The sequence below is a fragment of the Marmota monax genome, unplaced genomic scaffold, assembly GCF_021218885.2.
Source record: "Marmota monax isolate L192 unplaced genomic scaffold, Marmota_monax_Labrador192_F-V1.1 WCK01_AAM20220418_F8-fsc00024, whole genome shotgun sequence".
Lineage (NCBI taxonomy): Eukaryota > Metazoa > Chordata > Mammalia > Rodentia > Sciuridae > Marmota > Marmota monax.
In genome coordinates this window covers 10,038,707-10,058,906 of record NW_026695224.1, presented here as the reverse complement: position 1 = coordinate 10,058,906, position 20,200 = coordinate 10,038,707, and the positions used below count along the sequence as shown (strand labels likewise).

General features: G+C 37.5%; 1 protein-coding gene across 2 annotated transcripts in view; it reads right to left on the bottom strand.

Moving 5' to 3' along the window:
* Positions 1-20,126, bottom strand: part of Ogfod1 (2-oxoglutarate and iron dependent oxygenase domain containing 1) — a 28,406-nt gene extending 8,280 nt beyond the window's left edge. For both annotated transcript variants that reach the window (XM_046434579.2, XM_046434578.2), the window contains exons 1-11: positions 19,922-20,126; positions 18,086-18,231; positions 15,615-15,661; positions 10,849-10,949; positions 7,727-7,843; positions 7,048-7,139; positions 6,708-6,836; positions 6,136-6,249; positions 4,630-4,709; positions 4,032-4,339; positions 363-485 (exon numbers count right to left, since the gene is read on the bottom strand). In XM_046434579.2, coding sequence (XP_046290535.1) covers positions 363-485; positions 4,032-4,339; positions 4,630-4,709; positions 6,136-6,249; positions 6,708-6,836; positions 7,048-7,139; positions 7,727-7,843; positions 10,849-10,949; positions 15,615-15,661; positions 18,086-18,231; positions 19,922-20,075 — 1,411 coding nt within the window. In that variant the 5' untranslated portion in view covers positions 20,076-20,126. The remainder of the gene's footprint in view (positions 1-362; positions 486-4,031; positions 4,340-4,629; positions 4,710-6,135; positions 6,250-6,707; positions 6,837-7,047; positions 7,140-7,726; positions 7,844-10,848; positions 10,950-15,614; positions 15,662-18,085; positions 18,232-19,921) is intronic.
* Between the last annotated feature and the right edge of the window lie 74 nt (positions 20,127-20,200).

Below are 20,200 nucleotides of genomic sequence, written 5' to 3'. Positions count from 1 at the left end.
AATGCCTACTTTCCCAAGAGAGCTGAACTGGGATGCAGGCCTACTTCGATCAACACTGAATAAGAAAATTAAGAGATAATTAAAGGGCAACAAAAGCTGTGGACCAAATCCAGAATAAGTCCACAATTTACTGGAGTAAAATTATGGCAAGGTCCATCTCCCCCTTTTCCAGTCACAGACAGAATCCATTTTGACATGAAAGATAGTAATTCATGACCCCCAACAACCCTCTGCACTGTTAAGATTCTGTGACCTGAGATCTTGACCATAGCAAACTACTTTTGAATTTATTCGGCTGGAGAGGGTCACTCAGGAGGCTGCCTTCTAAGGAAACACTCACTGCTTTCCCTCCTCCCTCTTACCTTCACAGCCACAGTAGAAAAGCAGGTCCAGGGCGAACTCTGTCTTGTTGTTGTCGTGGATTAAAGTGTAATGCCCAGTCTTCCAACGCCTCAGCTCTCCCTGGCACGTGGGGACACTTGACTCTTACAAAAACAAAAGGGCCAGTAGATTTAAAAAATAACTCTGATATAAATGTTAGATTGTAAAGAAATGAAAATTATGTAAGGTACTAAGAGGAACCCATTCCCCTAAACCTTCAACTGATCTACTGTTCCACTATTTGGTTATTTTTTTAATTTTTAAAAAAACTCTGGGCTGGGTTGTGGCTCAGAGATACAGTGCTTGCCTAGCATGCATGAGGCACTGGGCTTGATCCTCAGCATACATAAAAATAAAATAAAGGCATTGTGTCCACCTATAACTGAAAAAAATAAATGTTAAAATTTATGCAGTACTGGGGATTGAGCTCACGGCCTTGTGTATGCTAAGCCAGTGCTTTATCACTGAGATATACCCTGAGTCTTATTTTTTTTTTTTTAAGTGATGCTGGGAATTGAACCCAGGGCCTTGTGCATGTGCAGCAAGCACTCTACCAACTGAGCTATGTCCCCAGCTCTACCCCGAGTCTTTTAAATTTTATTTATTAAAAAATATATATATATATATTTTTTTTGGACTGGGAATTGAAACTCGAGTACTCTATCACTGAGCTACCTTTTTTCAAATTTTGAGACAAGGTCTTGCTAAATTGCTCAGGCTGACCTTAAACTTTTGATCTTATTGCCCCAGCTTTCTGAGTAACTGGTATTACAGGCACAAGCCACCAATGCATGGTTTTACCATCCAGTCCTACAAATGACAAGAAATTACTGGGTCTGACTCTGGTGCTGGGGAGGGAGGTTGAATTTCAATTTCTTTATAATAAATTTCAGATGAAGTAAAGAATTATGCAAAATAAATAAAACCTAAGAATTACTTTATATACTCTTGAAATAAGGAAGAGATTTCTAAACATGTCACCACATACACACATACAAAAAAATGTCACCACACACAAAAACAAAATAAAACAAAACAAAACCCAAAGCCACGAAAAGCAGACAGATCTGATTACTAAAACATTTTATAAAACTTGTGGGCCGGGAATAGAGTTCAGTGGTGTAGTGCTTATTTGCCCAGTACACAAGAAGCCCTAGGTTCAAGCCCCAGCATGAAGGAAAAAAGTTTAAAACAAGTTGAACAAAACTTGAAAATGACAAAACCCCCTAATTATAAAAGAAAATTAAGTAATAAATACAAGGAAATTTTACAACCACACATTATTAATCAGTGAAAGGTATATGCTATTTCACCAACATAATAAGCACAGGTGGAAATGAAAACACATAATTAGTTTCCCAGGAAGAAGGGAAGTGTCATGTACAATGCTGCTGGGAGGGCAGGGATGATTTCAGTTTAGGGGAGTGCAGTTTGCCAGTTGATTTAAAACTCTGAGCAGTTTTGACATAGCACTTGCATTTTTTTTTTCATGGTATACTGGAGACTGAATCCAAAGGTGCTCTACCACTGAGGTACATCTCCATTCTTCCTTATTTTTGAGTCAGGAATTCACTAAGATATTGCAGCTGCCCTCGAACTTGAAATCTTCCTGATTCAGTTTCACAAGTTATGCCCATTGCACTAAACAATTTGCACTTTTAAGAAGTTATTTTAAGAAATAACAATAGTGAAGAACTAGAAACAATCTGAATAACTACACAGGACTAGTTAAGTTCATGTGATGAAATACCTTGCAGTCATTAAAAATTATAACAGTGGTTTTCAAAACTTTTAGCTGTGCATTCTTAAAATGAACTACAGACTCGGAGGCTGAGGCAGGAAGATCTCAGGTTTGAGTCCAGTCTCTGCAATTCAGTGAGACCCTCAGCAACTCAGTGAGACCCTTTCTCAAAACAAAAAATAAAAAAGAATGGGGGTGTAGCTCAGTGATAAATGCCCCTGGGTTCAATCTCCAGTACCCGCCCCCCCAAAAAAAAAGAAAAAAAAAAAAGGAAAGATATAAGAAAGAGGCTTATAAAATACTATGTGTGAAAAAACATTACAAAACAACATATATGGTATAATCCCATTATAAACACACACAAACCCTGTACATGTGTATATGCCTACAAAGCAAAAAAAAAAAAAAAAGACTGGAACATATTACAAATGTTAATAGTGGCCACCTTTAGGTGATTATTATTTTCCCTTTATTTATTTGTTTTCAACATTCTGAAATTGACATGTGTCTTTATATTTAAAATGTCCTTAAAATTACCAGGTTTGTATTGGTTTTTGTTATCTGACTAGTCATGCCCTAACTATGTCCAAAATGCTGCTATTATACACAAAGCAATTTTACACCTTTTACTTAAAAACAAACTATAGCTTTGTTCAGGTAAACTTTGTAAACTGATCTTTCTAATTCATTTTTATATTCCCTACTTAATTTTTGGCCTAGGGCCTTACATACAATAGATGCTCAAAAAACAAAATAAAGTATCTTTTGATTTCTCATACAGATTTTTATTCTAAGTTGCAGGTCCCCATAAAAATGAAACCAAAAAGGAACAGAAGATTTTTTTTAATCCTTGATTCTTCACTGACCTTCACCCAAATTCCTTTTAGGTTCTAGGCATAGATGCCAGTATCAATTACCAAGGAAAACTAATCTATGAAAAAGAGGTTGTCCTGTATATTGAGTAGCACAGAAAAGGCCATGTAGGGCTAGTTTTCCTAAATATCTATGGTGACTGAAGTGCCTGGTTAGTCAGTTCTGGGAGGCCACAGAGTGAGTATTGTTGATCATGGTTAGCATCTTACAAAGGTGATTTTGTTTCCACAGGTCTGCCCGCTTGCTGCACAGGGTCCTTTGAAAGAAGCAAAGTGGAAGCAAGGCATGTAAGACTGAGCAAAGTGACTGGGTGACGGATTTTCCAATCTAAATGGTCAACAGATGCTGAGAGATCTAAGCTGAATTTGTAGCTTGGTTAATGGTTCCAAAATTTCCAAAGAAGCATTACTGCCTATATTGCTTTCTTTTCCATCTTATTTGTAGATGATTTAAGTTCCTCTGCTTATAATAATTTCCCTCTATACACCAGTCCAAATTCAAGCAAGTTTTCTTAGGCTACTTTCGGTCTTGGTAGAAATTAGTTGCTAGCCTTCCTCTCCTTCACGGTCATGTGTTTTAGAGCAACTGTAGCAGCCATAGCCTAAGATTATTCCACCCTTTATACTATTTTCTCCACCATGTGTACTATTCTTAGCCTAATACAATGCACTAGCTGTTCCCTTACCAGAATTTTTTCCTGCAGATTCTTCCTGTAATTTAGATCTGAGCTTAAATAAACGGCAGCTCCTCAGGGAGGCTTTTCTGGAGGGGCTCAGTCATTTATCACATGCCCCTATTACAATGCTATGCACAGCACTTATTATACTTCTTGTGTGTAGAGACATTTAACCGCTGTCCCTTCCTACTGCAATGTAAACTCCAGGGAAACAGAGATCTTGTCCTTGTCCATTTTGTTTTCCAGCTCCTGAAATGGGGCTCACAGTAGCAGATGCTCAAGAAATATTTGTTGAATGAATAAATGACTAAATGATAAATGGTTAATGGTAAACAAGGACAAATCCTAACAGCAGCTCACCTTTCTTTGCTTCGTTGTCTTCTGGCACTGGGTCTGTCTGCTCATGGCTCTGCTGGCTGTTGCTCCTGATGGCTGCCTGATTATTCTCGGGCTCAGAGGAGCTCTGGCTAGTTCCTTCTTCAGTGCTATCAGCAGCACAGGCTGCTTCTCCCTCTTTTTGGTCCTCAATCTCTTCTGAAGGTGCCAAGAAGTGAAGCTTCAGGCCTGTGAAGTTGGAGAGCAGCAAAAACAGTGCCTCCGAGCGAAATAACTCCATACAATCCTTCAGTACATCAGGGAGCTTACTCTCCTCAGCTTTCTCATAAAACCTGAAAAGCAATAATGTCAAGTTGCATCAAGTTCCACATGTAAAATTACTCATGGAATAAAAGGTCATCATCAACTTTATACCTCTTCCCCTAAATCTTGGCACAGGTTACTAAAACAAAGTTACTACAATGGAGAGATTTTGCTAAGGTCTGGATGTCCCTGACAAAATGGATGCTCCTTGAAACAAATGGTTGTTAAAGCTAAGGTCCTATTGTTGGAAGTGAGCTGTTCAGACAAAAAAAAGTAGGCGCTAAATGCAGATGCAAACATCTCAGAGGACAGGTTCTACCTTTTGTTAGGGGGACCACGGCTACTCCATTCCACATCTCCTTGCTCCAAGGCCTCACAGACTTTTGCAAATTTCTCCGGCTGGAAAATAAGCAATAAAGAAGCAATGAACACCAGGCGCAGTGGCATAGGCCTGTAACCTCAGTGGCTCAGGAGGCTGAGGCAGGAGGATTGCAAGTTCAAAGCTAGCCTCAGCAAGGTGCTTAGCAATTCAGTGAGACCCTTCTCTAAATAGAATACAAAATCGGGGTGGGGATGTGGCTCAGTAGTCAAGTGTCCCTGAGTTCAATTCCTGGTAATCTCCTGCAAAAAAACCCAAAAAACAAAAAACCAGGAGCAATTAGCATTGGACACACCTATAGTCCCAGCAGCTCTGAAGGCTGACACATGAGGATCACGAGTTCAAAGCCAGCCTCAGCAAATGCGAGACGCTAAGAAACTCAGTGAGCCCCTGTCTCTAAATAAAATACAAAATAGGGCTGGGGATGTGGCTCAGTGATTGAGTGCCCCGAGTTCAATCCCTGGTACCAAAAAAAAAAAAAAAAAAAAAAAAATCAAGTACAATACAAGAAACTCATTAATCTACTGAAACATTCACAAGACGCTTTGAATTTATTTGTTTAATGCAATTTCCTATGGCTTCTTAACAGTTATAAATACATAAAAGATAAAGGACAGCATGGTTTTTAAATAGGGTTAAACAAATTTATTTACTATAATTTTCAAATTCTATAATATTCTAAAGTCATCTATAACAATCTGAGAGAGAGAGAAGGAAAGAGACAGAGAAAATTGAGAGAAAACTATGTGTGAGAGAATGTAAAATCTCTCTTCTCCTTTTCATAGAGGAGAAGCTCCTTTTGGAAGTCTAACTCCATGGGACTCATGGTCAACTGTGAAGCACCTTACCAACACGTTATCTCATGTGGCCCTCACAATAACTCTGCAAGAAACACATGGCAGGTATTATGCCAGTATAATTAATGATAAAACAGATACACAGATTTAGTGATTTGCTCAGGTTAGTAAAACTAGAGTCAGGACATGATCAGTTTTCTGACTTCAGATCTGCCTCATCATTGTTAAACACTCATTAGTAGGTGTAAATCAACTATAATTAGTAATTTATTATAAAATAATAATAAGCACCATATTCATCAAATGAATAGAAAGGCAACTAGACACAACTCCCTTTCAATGTAGAAGTTTTGTGTGTTTGGACCATTAAGGATAGGGAACTGGGAGATTCAACCTACCAGACATACGACTGATACCAATGTTTAACATCACCATTTTTGTATTCTGTCTATTCACCCATTCAAGTAAGACTGTATACCAAACAAGATATACAGAACAGGGCCAGGTGCAGTTGTATATGCCTATAATCCTACCTATTCAGAAGGCTGAGGCAGAAAGATCACAAGTTTGAGGCCAGCCTGGGCAATTTAGCAATATCCTGTCTCAAGACCAAAAAAGGGGTGGGGACGTAGCTCAGTGCCTGACCTACCTTAAGAAACTCCTTCAGGAGAATTTCAGACCGTTCTTCAAATTCTTCTTGAATCTGAGCTTGGTAATCCATGTCAAGGTACGTAGGGTTGATCCACTCATATAAAATTTCATGCTTTTAGAGAAGTCACAGATGCAAAAGATGATTTAATTATTACTGTAGCATTTGTTTTTACATTATTTCACATTAGTAAGACACATGAAAATCCTCACTTTATAAGTTTCTCCTATTAAACAGCTAGGCACAGTGGTACACACTTGTAATCCCAGCTACTTGGGAGGCTGAGGGAGGAGTATCCCAAGTTCAAGGCCAACTTGGACAAATTAGTGAGACACTGTCTGAAAATAAAAATAAAAAGACCTCGGGATGTAGTTCAGTGATAAGAGTGCCTGCCTAGCATATATAATGCCCTGGGTTTAAAAAAACACTACAAAAAAATTATTTAAAATTTTAAAAGTGGAAAGGGCAAGCTCAAAATCTAGTTTCATTATCAGGAAGAGCTCATCTTAAAATCAGAAAAACAAATAAAATACTACAGCTCAAAGATAAGAATTCCAATAACTTATCCTTACATCTTGCGGGATGTGAGGGTTCCGAGGAATGAGGGGTTCAAAGTAGTTGGGAGGCCTGGTCAGGGAAGGACCATGAAACCAGCCACTTATAGACAAACGTGACTTTTCTTCAGAGAGAACTTCAGACACCTGAAAGGACAAGACAGCAGCACATCAACACAAAGATGAAGAAAGAGGGCATCAGCTAAGGCACATTAATCTGGGGCTCCTTCAAGCTAGGTACTAAAATGACCTGGTCAGATAATAAGCCCAACAGGAAGCTGTCACATTTAGATATCAATAGATGACAAAAAAGCATGATCCTTAGTACTCTATGTAATTTGTGGCTTATGATCTTTACCTGGTGAAAGGATACTGGCGACACTTCAAAGAAAACCAGTTTGTTCCATGAAGGGATAAGAGACTTGACAATCTGCTTCGGTTGAAAGTGTTCTGCGCCAGGAGAGAACACATCCACAAAGGTGGTTCATTACCATTAACCATCCCCAGGCTGCCTCATCTCTTCACAATCCTCAAATTTCTAAGGGTATTTAGATTTATAAAACTCTTCAGATCCTGAAAGATTAACCCCTTCATCTGTTTCACTCATACTTGCTAGTTCTGCTAGGTGACATGTATTCTTACTGTATCACACATCTGCCATAGATAAGGGCTGGGGGAGGTTCTGAAAATTCTCCTAGTGTCAACCTCTGGTGTCAATCATTCAAAAAAATCCCTGACTTCCTATCATACAGACCAGCTACAGGTGGCTTTGTATGCTTTCTACCTTTCCACAGTCAGTATCAGAAGCAGAAGCTATTTCTCACCTTAAATCAATTCTAATTAACTTTCACTTTAAGTATAATTTCAAGAGGTGGTTGTCAGGGCTGGCTTCAATTCCTCCTGAGGCAGTCACTATAATGAATAGCTTCCATGCCCTTTAGGGAGGACACACAGTGTATATAAGAATGGTGGTGCTTAATCAACAGGGATTAATTTAGAGGTGGTCAGTGGCAGTGATGAACACAAACTTAACTTACCATCAACGTTGTACAGGTCTAGGGTGCCTCCCAAGCTCCTATCCCAGGAAGGAACAAGGTACAGAATGAAGGCAATCCGACGCCCCTCTAGCTCATCATCATGGCAGAGCAGGGCATCTGCAATAGTTGAATGCACACCTCAGATCCTTGAAGACAATGAGCTGCTGCCACTTTACTATGCATCAACGATCAGTCCTTCTGATATTCATCTTTAATGCCAGCTCCAGTTTTAAATGTCCCCTGCCTTTAAAATGACATTTCTTCTTTTGTAAGTATAAAAATAAAACTGCCAACATAGAAACTCTATACTGAAAAGTGCCCATACAATATTTTTATATATATTCTTCCAGTATTTTTCTTATATGTGTGCATTTACTTTAAAAAAATAATGTTCTCCTACAGTGGTTGTTTGAGGCCTACATTTTTTATTACATGGCAAGAATCTTTCCACATCAACATACAGATCTGACATCACTTTTAATGGCTGTACAGTTATTCTATATGAATTATAGATTTACTTCCTTTCCCTTTTAGTTAGTTTCCTATTTGTTAACTAAGTTGTTTCTACTACTTGGCTATTTTAAAGAATACTTTATATAGATCTTGTAGTACCGGTTCCCGTTAACTCCTTAAGCTACATTTGCCATCTGATGGGCTTTTAGCCTTAGCAATGTAGGTATCTATGTGGAATCAGATAGGGAGAGAAGGCTTCATGGGACTGAGATCATATAAACATGGAACGATTGTTCCAATAAATAAATATGTTAAAGATAACGGAAACCAGGTTTCTCACTGTGGAAGAAGGGAATTACAAATATGGGAAAGAAATTTAGAAGGAACCCTGGGATGTTCAATTCAAACTGGAAGATCAATGTAAATTCAGTCTCTTATATCTGTATAGACTTATATAGGTACAGAAAAACTTACAAATGTAAATGTATGTTTATGCATCCATGTGTATCTTGATATGTATACAAGTATGGGCTACCTCTTTCCGATAAAAGGGTCTGGGAATAGTGCACCATAGTGGCAAGGACACGTAGAGCCTAGAGCTTAGTTTTTAAGTATCATTCTTCACTAAAAGGAACCAAGGCTCTTTGGAATAATGGCTGACCCTAAGTTGTTCTAGGACCTAGGCATCAGTAATATAAGGATGGGAAAATCTTGCTTTGCAGAAATTAAAAAATAAAAGTATGATGGGACTAAGGAAAGGAGACAGAAGTCAGTTTGAAGATACTCTCCTTAATCAAGGATGATATAAGCATCAATACAATAATAGTAACTGATAACAACCCATTACATAATCCATATCAACATGATTAAATGATTAAAAGTGGGGAGAAAGATTTTCTTTACAGTAAAATGACAATTAATAAACAGAAGAAATAACTGTATTATAAAATCAACATTTGGCAACCTTCGCTGCAATAATTTAGCAAGACACCACTAAAAGAGTGAATCAAAGTTCAGTGAGAAAAGAGACAATTACCTAATCTTAAAGTATCTCTCCACAAAATACATACTGATGAAGGGAAAAAAGAACAGTGGACTAACCTATTCTTAGCAAACCTAATTAAGTAATCAAAGTTAATATCACTAATAATGTGACACACAGAAACTGTGTACCACTGTAGGATTCAGTGAAGAGAACACAGCAACATTAATAATATTCCTGCCTAAGCTGCTCAGACTGAATCCAATACTGAGGAAACTTCAAAGACCAATTTGAATTGAGGAATATTAACAAAATAACTCATCTTCAAATTTTCAAAAGCTTCAAGATTTGGAGAGTCCAGGAATGACTGAGAATTACTGTTCTAGACTGAGGGAGCCTGAAAAGACACATGAGGAAGCACTATGTGCAACCCTTGACTGGATTCTTTTGCTACCAAGGACCAAATGATGAAATGTAAATATGGCCTGCAGATTAGATGAGAATAATGTACAAATGCTAATTTCCTGATTTTGATGGGTTATTACTATCATGTAGGAGAACATACTTGTTACAGAAATTACTGAAGTATTCAGGGGTTATGGATGACCATGACTATGACCTACTTTCAAGTAAAATAGGAAACAAATTATTTCAACTACACTTGCTACTTTTCTATAATTTTGAAATTACTAGAAAATAAAAAGAAAAAAATATATTTAATATAAATGGCCAGGCAGAGAGTGGCACACACCTGTAATACTAGCTACCTGGGAGGCCAAGTTAGGAGGATCATAATGTTCAAGGCCAACATGGGGCAATGAAGCAAGACCATGTCTCAAAATAAAAAGAAAAGGGCTGGAGCTATATAGCTCATTGGCAGAGCACTTGCTTAGCATATGTGAGGTCCTGGGTTTGATACCTAGTACCATAAAAGGAATCAATTAATTAATAAATAAAATTTTGTTATACGACATGGCTTTTCATATGTATAACTAAGTTAAAAACAAACAATAAGAAAATACTTTTCCTGGGGCTGCAGTTATAGCTCAGTGGTAGAGTGCTTGCCTAGCATGTGTGAGGCACTGGGTTCAATCCTCAGTACCACATAAAAATAAATAAATAAAGGTATAAAAAATACAGTAACATAAAAAAAAAAAAAAACACTTCTCCTTCTACATTAGAAGCTAAACTTATATTAAAAAATACATTTATGTGTCCTGAAAAGAGAACTGGAAGAATGCAGTTCTCAAACTGGTGACAATGAATATCTCTCAGGAGAAGAAGGAGTACGGAGGTGACAGGGACTGTCATGGCATTCACATTTGAATTTGAAATAAAGAGAAATGGCACTGAGGGAGATGACTGTTTCTTAGGAACTCTTAGAACAGAATTTATACTATTATCTTTGAATCTCAAGATACTGCCTGCAAGGTTAGTGTGTATGTGCATTATGAGCATTTTTTCCCTTGAAAATATGGTCAATAGCTTTCATCATATTTCCAAAGAGAACAGCTGTCTCATCCCCTCCAACATGGTGGCTATTTCTGTATATGAGCTGGGTCCTTAGGAAAATCCTAATGTTATATAGGGATATTTAGGCTAGTATTTTGGTACTAGTGCTATCTTTCTATCATGGTGGAATTAAAGCCTTTAAATCTTATAGACATCAGGGTTTTATCTTCCTTACCAGTAAATTCATACTTAGCACAGGACATGTCAATGGTTGATTCCAGGTCAATTTTAGAAATGTCAGAAAGCCAGGTCCGGAAATCTTCAAATAGAAGTTTCCTAGAAGTAAAAACAAAAAATAACTTGTTATGCCAGAGTGTGGGCTCTAACTGGATCTGTGCCACAACTCTTCTTTCTTAGAGATCACATTTTATTAAAGAAATTCATTCTTATTTCATTCAAGACATTCTGAGAATGTTTTTCAGTTTAAACTTGTGTAATTTAAGATTAATGTTCCCAAAGAAATAAATATAAATCTCTAGCTACTAGAGCATATTTTTCTCCAAAGTCTTATTTCATTTTCCTAATATTTTCCTCCTCTTAAAAATTTAAAGTATGTCCTTCCATGGCAGCACTTTGGCCTTTGTCATATCAACTTATCACAGCATTCTAAATTACTGATTTTCAGACATGTTTTTCAGCAGTAAAATGAAAAACTCAACCATTTTTTTTTTTTTTTTGGTATATACCACACTCAGCCTCACTATTTTTCCTTTATACATTTTACTTCCAACACCAAACACGTTTGGTTTTTCTCCCCATACTGACTGATTCTCTGAAACCACCTAGGTATCCTACATTTCAGTTCAATTCTGACACTACCTATGAGAGGTTAGCACAGGTTAAGGGCTGAGTCCCACGGGACTGCCATGCAACTTCAGATACCAATCACAAGTGCTTCTAAGTAGCTATAAATCAAAGGTTCTTACAACATTTCCTTAATGTTGGCCATCTCTTAGACAGTTTACTTACTATATTACCGGTTTATTATAAAGCATGCAACTCAGGAACAGCCAGATGGAAGAGATCCATAGAGCAAAGTACTGGGGAAGAGGCAGAGAGCTCCATGTCCTCTGCAGGGACACCACTTTTTAGCACCTCCATGTTTTCAGCAGACTGAAACTCTTCCGTTGGAAAATTCTGTGGAGACTTTACTGATTAACCCAACAATCTGCCAGCCCTTTCTTTCCTTTGGGAGGCTGGGATGGTCAGGGCTAAAAGTTCCAACAGAACCATCACATAGTTAGCTTCCTTGGTAACTAGTCCCTCTCCAGCTTTTGGGCTTTTCAAAAGTCACCTCATCAACATAAACTCAAGTATGGCTGAAAGGGGTTTGTAATAATAATAATAAAAAAAAGAAGCTCCATTCATCTTTACTAATCTTAACAAATTTCCAAAGGTTTTTGGAGCTTGGTGCCAGGAGTGGGGACTAAGATTAAATATATTTTTCTTATCATGCACAAGGCCTGTGGTTTACTCCCCAGTACGAAATACACACACACACACACACACACACATTTTCTGTTATAAACAGCAATATCACAAACACTAATACTAGACCATTTAATGAACATTTGGGTAATACTGTTGTAGAAGATCACGACTTTAAATCACATTAACAATGAGTACTATACTAGCTGTACAATAATAAATAAAGTCCTTCATTGAAGTTCTGATGCTAGCAGGATACCAGTAAAATATGTGAACACTTCCATTTTCTAGCTAAATTGGTTCTCTAAAGATATCTCTTTAATACAATTTATGACTTATTTGGCCAATCATCTATGAAATTATGTTAACCTTAATGAGTTAAAAACGTTTTTAAAGGATTTACATTTGTTTGAATAGGCACATAAAGATACTTCATTAATATTTTTTAGAGTACCCTAGTTCAAATGCACAAATGTTCATAACTAAATATCAAGTCTCCAGGTAGATATTTAAATAATATTTCATTATGAAATACCATTTTATATTATATATTACTTAAACCAAAATATTCTATATAATATCGTGCTTTAGTTCAACCACAAGTGTTCTGTAACTTTTAATGTCACTGTAAATTATAAAGAATGGGTAGGCAGGGATTGCAAGCAATTTGTGTGATAAATATTTCTGTAAAGTCTTGATATTTTAAACAACTAATATCATTAAAACTTTAAATCTTTCTTTAACTGGTATCATAAACTTCCACAACTTTATTCCATAAAAGGCTCTTCTAGAGGCTGGAGTTGTGGCTTAGTGGTAGAGTGCTCACGTAGCGCAGGTGAGGCACTGGTTCTGATCCTCAGCACCACATAAAAATAAATAAATAAATGAATAAAAATAAAGTCGTTGTGTCCACCTACAACCAAAAAAAATTTTTCATTTAAAAAAAAAGGTTCTTGTACTCTATGAATTTGTCATAGGGACAGGCTTACTTCATGGTCATTATTAGCATCTGTCAGTACTGATGAGAGAAGTTCCAGAATCCAAATGGGGAATGAAAAGATCAACTCTCAGTAATGATCAAGGAATTTTGGTTTTCATTCTTGGCTATTAACCTTTAGTTATGGATGTTATAGTCTCAGATTAAATAATTACCAGAAGGGTGCTGTGAACTCATGAGATGATGCCTTAAATTGAGACTGTCTTGCTCTGAGGGTGGGGAAAGTCTACACAAATATGAAACACTGTGTTTCAGTTAACATGTAAGCAATACTTCAAGATTTAGAAGAAACAGACTGGGTATGGTGATGCCCATCTGTAATTCCAGGGATTCAGGAATCTAAAGCAGGAGCATCACACTTGAGGTCCAGCCTTAGCAACTAAGCAAGACCATGTCTCAACATAAAAAAGGGCTGGTGATGTAGCTCAGTGATAGAGCACTCCTGAATTCAATCCCCAGTAGTGCAAAAAAGGAAAACAAACAAACAAACAAAAACAAAAAAAAAACAAAAACCCAAAACCAAGATTTAGAGGAAATAACCTATAAAGGTTGCCGCCACATTTGAAAGTATTTCAGAGTAAAAAGAGAATGAGAAAAAATAGTTCATACCAGATAGATGATAAACAACTATTATAAAACAACATGTGCTCAATACAGGAAAAAAAAATCCTATAGAAGTGAAAAAAGAAAAACAAAAATTTATTTGAAAACTTCTAGCCAGGTATGGTACTATATGCCTGTAATCCCAGCGACTGGGGGCGCTGAGGTAGGAGGATCACAAGTTTGAGGCCAGCCTCAGCAACTTAGTGAGACCCTGTCTCAAATAACAAACAATAAAAAAGGTCTGGGGATACAGCTCAGTGATAAAGCACTGATCCCCCCCCCCCAAAAAAAAAACCCAAACAAACAAAAAACAAAAATCCCCCCAAATCCCAGTGGCCCCCTAGACCCCATGTGCTGTGTAATCCTACTTCTTTTATTTTGTACACACGGATATCCAAGTATATGTGTGCATCTTATTTTTAAATACAAGACCATACTGTATATACTGTTTTTTTTTTCCCTTGACACAAATATCTCATGCTGAGTGGACTGGCACACGACTGTAATCCTAGCTGCTCTGAAGGCTAAGGCAGAAGAACTGTAAATTCAAGGCCAGCCTAGGCAGTTCAGTGAGATCCTATCTCAAAATAAAAAACAAATGGGACCAGGGAATATAGCTCAATGGTACAGAACTTCTGGGTTCAATCCCTAGTAGGCCAAGGGAAAAAAATGCATTTCTCTTTATTTTTATTTATTTTTTTAGTTGTAGATGGACACAATATCCTTTGTTTTATTTATTTATTTTTATGTGGTGCCGAGGATCAAACCTAGTGCTTCACACATGTAGGCAAATGCTGTACCACTGAGCTACAACCCCAGCCCAAAAAAATGCATTTCAATGAATCTAAGACAGCTTTGATTTTAAGAAGTATTATTGTATATATCCCTAAGAAAAAATGTTGCCAATTAAACTAGGGCAAAACAGTGATTATGCAAATCACTGGATCTCAGAGATGCTAAAATGTAAAAACTAAAATAAATAAATAGGTAAATACACACATATCCTTATATCTATGTATATATCTGTATATAGTTCTATATTACCCCATGTTATGATTCATACACATATTTAATGACTATATAGTTTTTATTTTATGTTTCGTAACCTTATTTCTGCAAGTAACTACTTAAATCTATTGAGTTTTTACTATAATGAACAATATAATAATCTTATATGTAGTCTTTAAGCATATCCTTAATTATTCTGCAATAAGTTCCTATAACTAGAATTACTCTGCAAAAAGATATGAATACTTTTAAAGGTTTTGATGCATCTTTCCAAACCATCTTTTAAAAAAAGACTGCAGCAGTGTATGAAGGTATTTATAGTCCTGTCAACAACGGGGGTTTTGTTTTCAGTACTTCACAATTTACAGTGTGAAAAAAATGGTATCTCCAGTTACTAACAAAGTGAAACACTTATTATTAAGAATTTGAGCCTTGGGCTACGGGTGTGCTCAGAGGTAGAGTGTTTTTCTAGCATATAAAAAGCACTGGAGGCTGGGGTTGTGGCTCAGTGGCAGAGTGATTGCCTAGCATGTGTGAGGCACTGGATGCGAGTCTTGGCACCACGTATCAATAAAATAAATAAATAAATAAAGGTCCATTGACAACTAATGTAAAAAAAAAAAGCCCCGGGGCTCAATCCCAGTGGCCCCCGAGACCCCATGTGCTGTGTATGCATGCACCGCACACCCCCCAAGAACTTGAGCTTTAAAATCATAGGCTTGAGTTTGTATCTCTCAATTTTAGCTGGGGAGACTTGAAGAAGTTGTTTAATTACTCAGAGTCTGTTTCCTACTATACAAAATGGGATAATAATGTCAACAAAGATTATCTGACATAACATTTAAAGCACCTACTACTCTGCCTCACACATATTTGGCACCCAAGAAACCTGATTATTTGTTTACCTTACTGCTGAGATATGAGGTTCTTTTCTCTTCTTCAAATCATCAGACTTGATCATGAAAGAAAAAGACAAGGATTTTTTTGTTATAATATATTAGACACAAGGAGAAGAGCAGTTTAGTGAGAATCTGGCAGTAGAGCATCATGGCTAAGAGCCTGGATTCTGAAACCAGATTAACATAGCCCTTCCATCTGGCAATTCTGACTTGGGCAAGTTACTTGGCCTGAGTGTACCTCATTCATTCAATAAATAAGTAGTTTTCATAGAGAAGTTCATGTTTGTTGAGGTAGACAGACAATGTAAAAAAGGGCACACGACTGGTATAAAGCTGGGAAACAGGAGTGGGGAGTGCTGAGAGCCAGGAGGGGTTTGCAATGATAAATAATGGGACAAGAGCAGGTTTCAGTGAGGTGAGGCAAAGTCAATTCTAAGATGCTGCAAGGATACTGTGGATTAGAACAGAGCAAGGAAAGAGCAGTAGTAGTTGAGATCAAAGAGGTAAAGGGGTTCTTGGAGCTGGTCTATGTCATTTGGCTTTTATTCAAAGAAATGAGGAACCATTGGAGTTTTAAAGCAAAGAAATAATGTGATTCCATTTACATGACTTATTTTCAGTTAAAATTCCCATAAAACTTAGCATTTTAACCATTTGAAAGTGTGTAAACCAACTGGTTTCAGCATATGTATTAATGATGTGCAGTAACCATCAATGCTAGGTCCAGAATTTGACACTCAAAAATGAAATCCTATACCCATCAGGAAGTCACTCCCCATTTTCTCCTATCCTAGCTCCTAGAAATCACTACACTAAAACCATTTCCCGCCCCTGTAGATATACTTTCCTATTCTAGATATTATAAAGAAGTGGAATTTACAGCCTTCAGTGTCTGGCTTCTTTCACTTAGCAAATGTTTTCAAGGCTCACCCATGTTGCAGCAGTGGATACCTTTTTATAGCTGAATAAAATTCCATGGAATGAACAAACTATTGTTTATCCATTCACCAGTTGATGGACAGCTGAGGTTTTCCCCTTTTCAGTTATTATAAGTAATGTGACTTATGAACATTTGTGAACAAGTTTTTGTGAACATATATTTTTCAATGTCTAGGGCCAGTTTGCATTGCAAAAGAACACAATAGCTGATATTGTAAAAATAAATGAGGTAGGAGACCGATTAACATATTAGTAGAATAATCCCGGTAAGAGACAAGGACAGGTTGGATCAGATGTTGGCTACTGGCAGTGAAAATGGTAAAAAGGGTTTTTTTTATTACTCTGAATATATTTTGAAGGTATAGACAGAAAAATTTCCCTGATGGAATGGACATGAAGGGTGAGAAAGGAATCAAAGATGACTCATTTTTGGCTTGAACTACTAGAAAGATCAAGTTGCTGATCAATCAACTGAGATGGGAAAATGGAGCAGACACAGGCAGAGATTAGGAGTTCAGTTTTATAAGCATGAGGGCTTATAAAGGCAGATAACTGGGTTTTCATTAACCTGTGTAATCTTACTATAGACAAAAGTTTAATTTTCATTAGGTTTTCTGATTTAAGAGTCTCACTGTTTTCCTGTATTTAGCTTGGTTGATTCAATCACATGTATGAGGTCCAAGATAGATTGAGGTAGGGCAGGATACTGCCAGCTGACCAGATAATCAGTTCTAGTGTAAAATAATAAAAAGGATAGAAACCCATTATTTACTTTTATCCCAGATAAAATCAAAAGGAAATCGCATAGAAAACAAAATAATTCTTCATTTTTCTTATCTGTATTTTTTGAATATTTTGGCCCTGATGTCATGAGGCTTTCTAAAGGATATCCAACAGTGATATATTCCCTGTACTGAAAGATATCTCCCAAACTGAGAAAACCAATGGCATATTTCTATGCTAGTCTGGGCTGAATCTTTTAAGAGTAAAGAAAATCTTGATTTCGAGATAGTCTTTTCTGCCAAATTAAATTGCCCACCAAAATGGAATGGATTTAACTGGACAGGGTGTAATGCTGGGTATACTACAACATATGAAGCCCACCTAAAACAAAGACATGAACTCAAAATTTTAAATGGTTATTAACTTTTAATGCATAACTCCCTTCACAATACCACTCTCAAATATGTAATTTGTGCCTTTGTTTATAACGAACTTCCTTACTGGCAAAATGTATTGCTAGTCTATTCTTGACTACCTTTGTCACCGTCACCCCTATTATTTCAGACTTTAATGTTTTCTAGAGCAGGCAATGTCAAAATCTCCCTTATGATTATAGCACCTAATACATAGTTAACACTCAGTAGGCTACGTTAAATGAAGGAATGTTCTGAACGACAGAACTCTAAGGACTTCTCCTGGCACCACCCCCACCAAGGCAAACTCGATCTAAAACCTTGAGTCTTAAAGGTATTAAATGGTTTTATAGACAATAAATTTCTGAGGTGGAAGAACTAATGTGACTGGGGAATAAATACCTGCTGGAACTTATATAAATCATTATACTTTTCATGAAAGTCCAAGTTCAAAAGTTCCTTCTGAAGCCCTTCCAAGAAGTCTTGGTTTTGGATGAAGTTTGGGATCACGCAGTGTAGAAAGGGGTCCATGTCCATGGCAATGGCTTCTGTAGGAAGGAAAAATATTATCTATGGCTTTCTTTCCTTTTGTGTTTTTGACTCCAAAGTAACACAACAAGGAGAATACAAAAGGGGATGTTGGTCATGAATTTTAGGGGACCCAATGACTAATATCTAAGATTTGGGTGGGTAGGAAAGAATTGGAAGCTCTGCTCTTTCTTTTCTTTTGGTACCAGGAATTAAACCCGGGGTGCTTAACCACCAAGGCACATCCCCAGCCATTTTTTTTTTTTTTTTAAACTTTTAAACAGGGTCTTGCTAAGTTGCTGAGGTTGGCTTGGAACTTGCAATCCTCCTTCCTCAGCCTCCCAATCACTGGGATTATAGGCCTGTGCCACTATGTCTGGCTAAATGCTGCTTAAAATACTAGTCCTTAAGATGAGCATAGGTGACATCATTAAATCAAAGTTCCTGCTTTTTTTTAAATTTTAGTTTTTCAGTTTAATGATTACTGAATGTATTTTACATTCTTAATTCTTTCCTCCCAAATCTAAAATTACAATAGAAAAACAAGAGCAACAATGGCTGGTAATTTCTCTTCAACTCTGCCATTTCTTCCCCTAGTTTACTATGGGAGGAAGTTATTACATACTTTTTAAAAATAAAGCAGTTCAGGCATAACTTTTGATTTTTATCCCAACATTGCACCCACTACCTCTGGAAGGCTAGATCACTATTCCTCTAAAACTAACCACCACCACCTCCTACCAGTGCCTGGTTCAGTGGTGCTGTTCATGCATTATTATTTCATTTAACTTTAATGTGTGGGGTAGATATCACTACCCCTATCTTACAGATGAGGGAATTGAGAAGTCTGCCAGTGTCCAAACCCTGCACTTTAAATACTAAGTGATTCACTTTCTTCTCAGTATCCCAAACACCCAGGATTTACCTCATCAAAGCATTTTAACAACTGAAACAAAAAATATATGGTGAACCTTGGAAGAAAATTCATGACACATGAAGAGCTGTATCCTATAAAGTGTAACTTGGAGCTGAGGGTGGAATCCCTTGAGAGATGTTAAAGTGATCCTTCCCTTGGTCAAGACACGTTTATTTCTTAGGTCATACAGCCAGACTCGCCAAAACAAGTGCCTCAGGTATCTGCTCTCTGACAGCTCACAGCAAATGCTCTGGCTAAATTATCATGGGATGATCGAGCATAACGCTTGCCAGAAACATCACGAAAGCCACTTGAATATCTGTCCAAATGTTTACTGGCCCTTACTCAGGGAAACATTTACTGATGCGTGCATGCATCTATCATTGCCATTCAACATCTTTCCGAGATAAATACTGTTAATCTATATAATACTATATATATGTGTGTATATATGTATATATATATATAAAGGAACTAAAGCTTAAAAAAGATTAAATCCATTGCCCAACGACGCACCATCAGTAAAAATCCTAACTTCGTAATCTCGGATTTCAGAATTCTGTCAATTGGTGCGTCTACTTCCCGACACTCTCCGGCCTACATTTTTTCTTCTCAGATTTCTCACTTCAGACTAAATTTAAAATGAAAGGGAGCAGCAGTTGAGGCAGGAGGGTCGGAGGTGACCAAAGTCCTCCAAAACCTCTTCCCCCTGGGGCCCGGGCTCCAGTCGCAGAGCTTTTCCCCAGGCTTCCAGACCCCTGCGCGGGGGCTCCTCCCTCACAGCACCCGGTTACCGTGATTGAACGGTGTCCTACGGCTCCAGGCCTCAGCCACCTGCTTTTTCAAGGTTTCCTCCGTGACAGCATCGGAAAACTGTGCTATCACCTCCTTTTTTCCCTTCTTCCCCCCCCAAGCCGGGCCAGGCTCCGCGGGCCGCTTTCCACTCATCTCACAAGGTATACGAACCACGCCACATCGATGAAGTGGCTACTTCGTTCTGGAAACTACAATTCCCAGAATGCCCCCGCGATTCCCCAGCGCTACCCAATGGCAGGCATCAAAATACGAGGAGG